The sequence below is a fragment of the Rhododendron vialii genome, chromosome 7a, assembly GCF_030253575.1.
Source record: "Rhododendron vialii isolate Sample 1 chromosome 7a, ASM3025357v1".
In the NCBI taxonomy this organism is placed as follows: Eukaryota; Viridiplantae; Streptophyta; class Magnoliopsida; order Ericales; family Ericaceae; genus Rhododendron; species Rhododendron vialii.
In genome coordinates this window covers 20,395,283-20,402,831 of record NC_080563.1, presented here as the reverse complement: position 1 = coordinate 20,402,831, position 7,549 = coordinate 20,395,283, and the positions used below count along the sequence as shown (strand labels likewise).

The 7,549-nt window shown below is 35.5% G+C and overlaps 1 protein-coding gene across 1 annotated transcript; it reads right to left on the bottom strand.

Moving 5' to 3' along the window:
• Positions 1 to 1,754: 1,754 nt before the first annotated feature.
• Positions 1,755 to 4,042, bottom strand: LOC131332777 (uncharacterized). Its single transcript, XM_058367074.1, has 2 exons — positions 4,039 to 4,042; positions 1,755 to 2,362 (listed from the first exon to the last, which is right to left on the bottom strand). Exons 1-2 carry the CDS (start codon positions 4,040 to 4,042, stop codon positions 1,755 to 1,757), a joined length of 612 nt encoding a protein of 203 aa, XP_058223057.1.
• Between the last annotated feature and the right edge of the window lie 3,507 nt (positions 4,043 to 7,549).

Sequence of the window (7,549 nt, the reverse complement as noted above, 5' to 3'; positions counted from 1 at the left end):
GCGACGAAGCTCTGTGGTCGGACTCTGGTGGATATGGTTCTGCTGTCCAGTGGGTTGGTGGTGATGGTGGTGGTGGATGCCGGGGTTTGGTGGTCAGGGTTTGATTGTTGTGGGCTAGGGCTTAGGAAGTGGTGTTTGAGCTGAGCCCGGTTCCTTTGGACTGGGCTTGGCCCATATATTGTGTTGTATATTTTTTCGATTTGGGCTTTTAGGCTTTGTTTTGTGCTGAATTTGTTGATCTGCGTTTTAGACCCACATAGGGTGTTTGGCTTCGGTCTATTTAGATGGGTTTGTCTCATATGAATGTCCTTCGATTGGTCTCTTACCAATTGTAGGTTTAAGGTTTCGAATTGGGCAGAAACATTCTTTGAACATGGATGTTGTTTTCTTGCTCCTATTAATTTTGTAACTTCTTCTAGATTAATGAGATTTTTTGCCATCCAGAAAAGAAAAGAAAAGAAAAAGGCCGGGGATTCTACTTGGCTAGAGTTGTGCATATGCAAAAGCGACGGAAAACTGTCATATGCAACTAGGCCAAAAGATGAGAAGTCCCTCTCCTTTGCATTCACTATTTCAATAATAATAATAATTGAGAAAACCCCTGGCTACTAACATGTCTTTGAATTATGCATATTGAATAAGGTCTCTGGTGTGAAATAACTTGTGGTTTTCAAGGTTGGGGACCTTATACTCTATATATATTCAATTGGCTGATTTTCAAAATTTACGACCAATGAAGGTCAGGGTTTCAAGTTTTTTCAATCTATGTTCCTTTGAAACATCAATGGTTCATGCATATACATGAATAACTTGTCAAAATGAACCAATGGTAGAATTTGAATTTGGCGGCGGCTAAGCAGTACTGGCTTTGAGCAAAAAAATTGCTAACAAGATGGTTCTCTCAAAAATTGTGTAGTACTTAAAAAAAAAAAAAAAAAGGTATATAAAATTAAATATATAAAAAAGGTCTATAAAATTGAATATAAAAATTCAGAATTAGTACTTTCCTCTTGAAAATGCAAGATCTTTGTCTTAGGTTTGTGTTTTGTTGTTGAAAAGAAAGAAAAGAATCCGGCAAGGCATTCCAAGTCAAAATTCTAAATTTTGGTTCTGGGTCAGAATTAATGACCAAGTCCAGTCTAACAACCTCATCATAAGGCTTTACCTGGGGTTGAGATTGATTCAAACTAATATAGAAAGCTTCAGAGCCTACCCCAGTAAAACCTCATCTTAAGGCTTTTTACGTTGACCAGATATACTACTCAGAAATGTTACACACACAGCAAAAGTGCACAGATTTTTTATGGGGCCCACTACGGGTCCCACACAAATAATCCAAGCTGTTCATTAAATTTAAAACATTTTTTTAAGGGCTTCTGCAAAAAATCAGCTTAATCCAACACCTATAAGTGCTCGATTCAATCATCTAACTTTTCATTATCCTGAGATTCGAATGAAAAGTTAAATAATTGAATCGAGCACCTATGAGTATCGGATTGAGCTGATTTTTAGCGTGGGACCTTGAAAAAATGTTTTACATTTAATAAACGGCTTGGATTATTTGTGTGAGACCCGTAGTAGGCCCCACAAAAAATCTATACTCAAAATCTGTGCACTTTTGCTGTGTGTGTAGAATTGCTCTATACTACTCCGTACTAACTAACAAAATACAAAAAGGCTCCTGCCGTGCACAGATTCTTCACAGATTGTCACGTGGGATCTACTCTTTTTTTTTTTGAAAGGCCGAACTTCAATTAAAGATCCGAACGAATCAAGGAGCAAAGCTCAACAGGGAGATTACAAGGGGCAAGGGGAATACCAACACCTAGTCTACTGTTATATGCAATCCAGTTAGCACATCTATTGGCCTGACGATTACACCAACTAAAAACAAAGTTTGAATTAGCTGAAAAGGAAAAAATATCATCCAGAATAGCTTGAATGGTCCAATTCTTCAAGACAGACTTTGGTTGGAGCATATTGACCAGGGGTTGGCAATCCGACTCAATCACTGCATCCTTCTTCCCCCAAGCCAGGGCCATAGACATTGCAATCCTAATAGCCCAAGCTTCAGCAGCTAGCGCCGAAGACACCTTAATTCTCCCGTGGTTAATTTCTACCACTGATCCATTTTCATCTTTAACTAAGACAGCAAAAGCAGGGGACTTGTCCGAGGGGTTGAAGGCCCCGTCGCAGTTAAATTTCCAGCTACCGTTGAGGAGACGTTGCCACTTCGGGACATTACTATCACCATGATTACGAGCTGGTACATTTATCTGAGAACAAGTCGCTGCTAAGAATTCCCCATGAAGACCCATAGCTCTCTTAAGAGTCACCTTCGTGGGATCTACTTTAGGATCTTCTACAAATAATCCAAGTCGATCACATCAAAAATTAGATCAATTAGAAATCCTTTGATCCAATTGTTCATTATGAATTTAGGATCTTAAATATGGAAGGAAATTTAGACTATTGGACCAAACACTTACACTTATCTGATTGAGCTAATTTTTTACCAGATAACTCGAATTTTTTTTAATTTTTTACAAGATAACTCAAATATTTTTTTAAAAATTAATGAACGATTCTGTTCTGCTAAGGTTCTTATTTTCTATGTATTTATTTTTCGTTTTACGAGATAGGTCATTTTTTCACAATACATCACCTTTAATTCAAAAAATAAGTACTTATTTGTCTTAATGAAACGGGGCTAATGATCATTTGTGTAAGAATTCAAAGGGAGCCCAAACTACGATTTGTGCACAAATGTCTATGCCGGTAACCTTTCTGAACAAAATATGAACATGAGAAAAGAAATATTTAAAGTAGCCTTTCTTGGGATGGTAGGGTAACACTAAGATGAAATAGAATAGATTAAGATGGTTTGAACATTTGTATCATACATTGCTATTCGCTAGATGTGGTAGTTAAGATGAGTTATATAGGGTTACAGTAGAGTAACATTAAGGATAGAGTACGTACACCAAAATTGATTCTAGGCGCGATACTTCGAAAGGATCTAGGTTTATTACATGTCACGAAACACAATGTCTTGATAGAGCTCAATAAGAAACAAATACATGTAACCAACCCCAATTAATCGGGATTCAAAGCTCGCTTTGGTTCGGATCTAAATATATAAGAATTTTCAAAGGAGAACAAGTTTTAAATTTTTTGAAAATAACTTTCCTAAGGAAAGCGCTCATGGAAATAGTTTCCAACTTTCCATGGCCACAAATCACTCCGGTATAAAATCACATCAATTGGATACCAATACGGGTTTGGTTTAATTTTATTTGTTTTGAGGAGGGTTAAATATCTACTTGCTCCTTCAACTATTCAAATTTTATTTACTTCATCCTCCAACTACCAATTGAATCTTCTTCCCCCTTTAACTGCCGAACAGTTAGCCACTTGATCACTTCCGTCCAATTCATGGACTGAAAACACAATATCTAACCCCAACTGATACTCCCTCCGTCCCACTTTGTTGTGCTTGTTTCATTTTTGATACCTCACATAAAATTGTCTATATCTCACAATCTATAATATTTTTTATGATTTCAAAAACTTTGTTTATAAGAATTAATTGAGATCTATCAAAAAAGATCTCTATTGAATATATAAAATATTATAAATTAAGAGATATAGACAATTTTTTGAGAAGTCCAAAAAAGAAAATAGACATAGCAAAGTGGGACGGAGGGAAGGGACGGAGGGAATATATATATAGAGTGTTGCTACAGGTACCGAAATTGGGGGACCGAAATCGGACCGACGGCCGCCGGCGGGCCGTCTCCGGCCACCGGACGGCCGATCCGAGCCGTCCAAAAATTCTAAAAAAAAAAACCGAGGGGCCCCACGCGGGAATCAACGTCATCCGAGGTGTGTAGGGTGCTTGATCGGAGCACCCCTTTTCGTGTGTATATGTAAATTTGTAGCATTTTTGATATAATTGAAGGCTATTTATATCTTTAACCTACCAATATATGTATATGTTGATGGCCAGCAACTCAGCTTTCCCACAACCAGTCATACCCATATCTTATAGCAACAGCTCCAACGAACAAACTAAAGAGTTGAGAGTGAGACACGATGGGGACTGAGTTAAAGAGGAAGTGCAAGAAGGGGATACATACATATACATATTTTGGTAGATTAAAGACATAAATAGCCTTCAATTATACTAGTTGGGGTTAGGTGTTGTGTTCTCCATCCATGAATTGAACAGAAGTGAGCAATTGGATTGAGTAGCTAACAGTTTGGTAGTTAAAGGGGGAAGAAGGTTCATTTAGTAGTTGGAGGATGAAGTAAATAAAATTTGAGTAGTTGAAGGAACACGTAGATATTTAATCCTTTCGAGCATATAGATAGTCAAACTAGTTGCATGTGCACATACGATTTTTTTGGGCCTACTTCAAGTCCCACAAAGATGATCTGAACCATTTATTTTTCTGAAACCATTTTTTATGAGTTCCTTAAAAAATTCAGCTCAATCAGATATCAGTAAAGATTTTTTAACTCTTACAAAAATATATTTTTTAAAAATGAACGATTTTAAATCATCTTTGTGGAATCCCAAGTGAGCCCCACAAAAACGTACGTGTGCATATGATATGTGCACAGTTTATGTGCATAAACATTAGGATTAGTAGATGAGAAATCACATCATGAGGGATCAGATCTCCAATTTACAGATATATGCACGTGATAATGAACTCACGTAATAAGCGGAATGATACGCTACTACGCTGGATCTAGGGTGTTGTAGCCTGTAGTGCATTAGTGCTTTGTGCAACCGTCAATTTTATCAATCAACGATTCAATTAAAAAAAACTTTTCTAGGAAAGAGTTTAATTTTTATTCAGACCATTAAAAACCTTTGGATGGCTGCAATCTTGCCGTACAACGCACTACACGGGATGCACTACAGTACCCCGGATCCACGTAATAAGTGGAATTGAAAAAATGTTCAAATTTCAGGATAAAATACATGACCCAAAATGTACAGGACACAATGCAAACCTAAGTTTACGGTACGAGTATACTCTTTCACAGAAAAGTCTTAAGGCACATATTTTTTGTGCATGTGCACCGATTCTTCCGTGGGGTCTATTTCGGGTCCCACAAAAATTATCGGTGTTGTTCATTAAACTTCTAATTATAAGTGTTTAATCTAAACTTCTAACTATTCATTTAGATTTCTAATAATGTATATTGAATAAAAAGTTAGAAGATTGGATTAAACACTTATAGTTTTCCGATTGAGCTGATTTTAATGAGGCCATTCGAAAAAATAATTTAAATTTAAACGACTCGGATTATTTTTGTGAGACCCAGAATAGACCCCATGCAGGGGCGTGCCAATAGTCGAACTACTCTTTCACTTGGGTAAAATCAAAACAAAATTCATTTTAAGAAATGAGTCAGTCGTCATTTATAAACAGTCTATAATTGCTAACCCCAAATAATTGCTGCTTAAAATCAAAATTGTTCGTAAATCATTTAAAAAGAGCTTTGAACAAGGTTTTTTTTTTTTCCTTTTTAAAAGACAGCTTTGAAGAAATTTTTTTTTTTTTTGCCGTTCGTTAATTCTAATTTACTCTATCATAGATTCATAGGAGACTTGGAAAGGGGAATGGGTGCTTTGAACAAAGTTAGAGTTGGTATAATTAACTTCACATATTACAAGTGCTTGAAGAGTAGAAGTCTTTTTAGAGAAACAACGATGTAAATAATACTATTATCTACACTTTAAAAACATACAAAAATGATACGATACATAAAATCTGGTCTATTTTTTTTTTGTCCATGAAAGGGAATGAATTGTCCAGATTTACAGTGCTGTGAATCTCGTAATGAATGGTCCAGGTTTCATGTGTTGTAACTTCCCTTGAAAACATAACTTTGGACACCCCGTCATGACGCACTGTTCTAGATCAGTTGTATTTTTACAGTGTGCACATATCTTCTTTTCTTTTACTATAGCTTTTTGTCATAATCTGCATAAAAAATATAATGTTAGTACCACAAACTCAATTGCATTCATTGTGGGCTCAACACACATTGGAGCAATGTGTGTGGGACACACCGTGAATGTGAATGAGTTTGTGTATTTGTTTGTGGTGCTAGAATGAGTGAATCTGTATTAGTTCTAATTAAACGACCTTTCAATCCAAAACATTGAATGAACTCATTGTACTTTTATTTTTTTGGTAGGTCCCTCATTGAACTTTTTAAAAATGGACTTCACATTTTTGTTGCTTTCAGGAAGTTCTTTTGCTTCCATAAAAGAAAGTAGTACATTGTAGAACCCTTTTGTATTTCCAATACCCCCAATGAGGAAAAATTCTTTCCACCTTAGGTGGAAATCCGATGGTTTCCACCAAGCATTGCGGACTCTGCCGTATATATTTTTTTAATAATCTAAACCGTTCATCTTGTAGGGCCCGCATACTAGTACATTCACACAAAAAATCATATTTATCGGATATCGATAGGTATATTAAAAATTAAATCTTAGTTTACAAAATAGACGGCTATGGACAGTTTAACTTTAAACTTATCTACCGTCAATTTTTTAAACCAAACTTCAATTTTTTATATACCTATCTATGTCCGATAAAGCTGATTTTTTGTGAAGATGTACTACTTTGCGAGCTCTACAAGATGAACGGTTCAGATTACTATAATATACGCACGGTGGGACCCACAATTGATGGTGGTGGAAAACTTACCCAAGTTTTTCACCTAAGGTGGATGAAATTTATACTCATTTCCAATTAAAGAGAGAGAGTTTGATTGCATAAACTTATGTGTGCAAATTTAAAAAAAAAAATGTAAATATTTATGTGTTTGGAACTATTTGATGCACGTAGATATATGGAGTAGAATATTGGATGGCTCATATTTATCAAACGGTTTAAAAACATACTATATGTGACATAAATTTATTTATATATGCAAGGTCCTTCAAATATCCTTCGTCTATTTTAGGAGTTGAAGTCAATTATTGTGCTATATATTAAGAGAAGTTGTTGCCATATGAGAAAAGATGGGACGAATTAATTGATTGATCCCACTGAATTTATAAAAAGTGCTCGGAAGTTATAGTTTCAATTTGTTGTCATTAATAATTATTTATATCGACCCACTATTGGTTGCTTGCATAAATGCATTTCCTATTTTGCATTTTTTTAAAACTCCATGTGGATCGAGTTGATAGGTTGAAAAGGTGATATTGCAAGTTTTGATTATTCAATTTTGATTATGCCATTGTGGATATCTACATTACTAATCTTAACAATCTTTTAAATGGATAATTAAAAGATAATGTGACAATTTTTGATTATCTACTTTTGATTATTCTACTGTGAATGCTCTAAGCATGCATGATTACATAACAGAACCAAATAGGGATGTTGGTGGGCTTGGTACCGCTGGGAAAATGGAATCTAGGGTCTTTCTAAGAAAAAGGTTGACAACAAGGATTCTTTGCTAGCGCTTGGAGTCGAACATGCAAGCTTGATGGATGATGAATAAGCTCCTC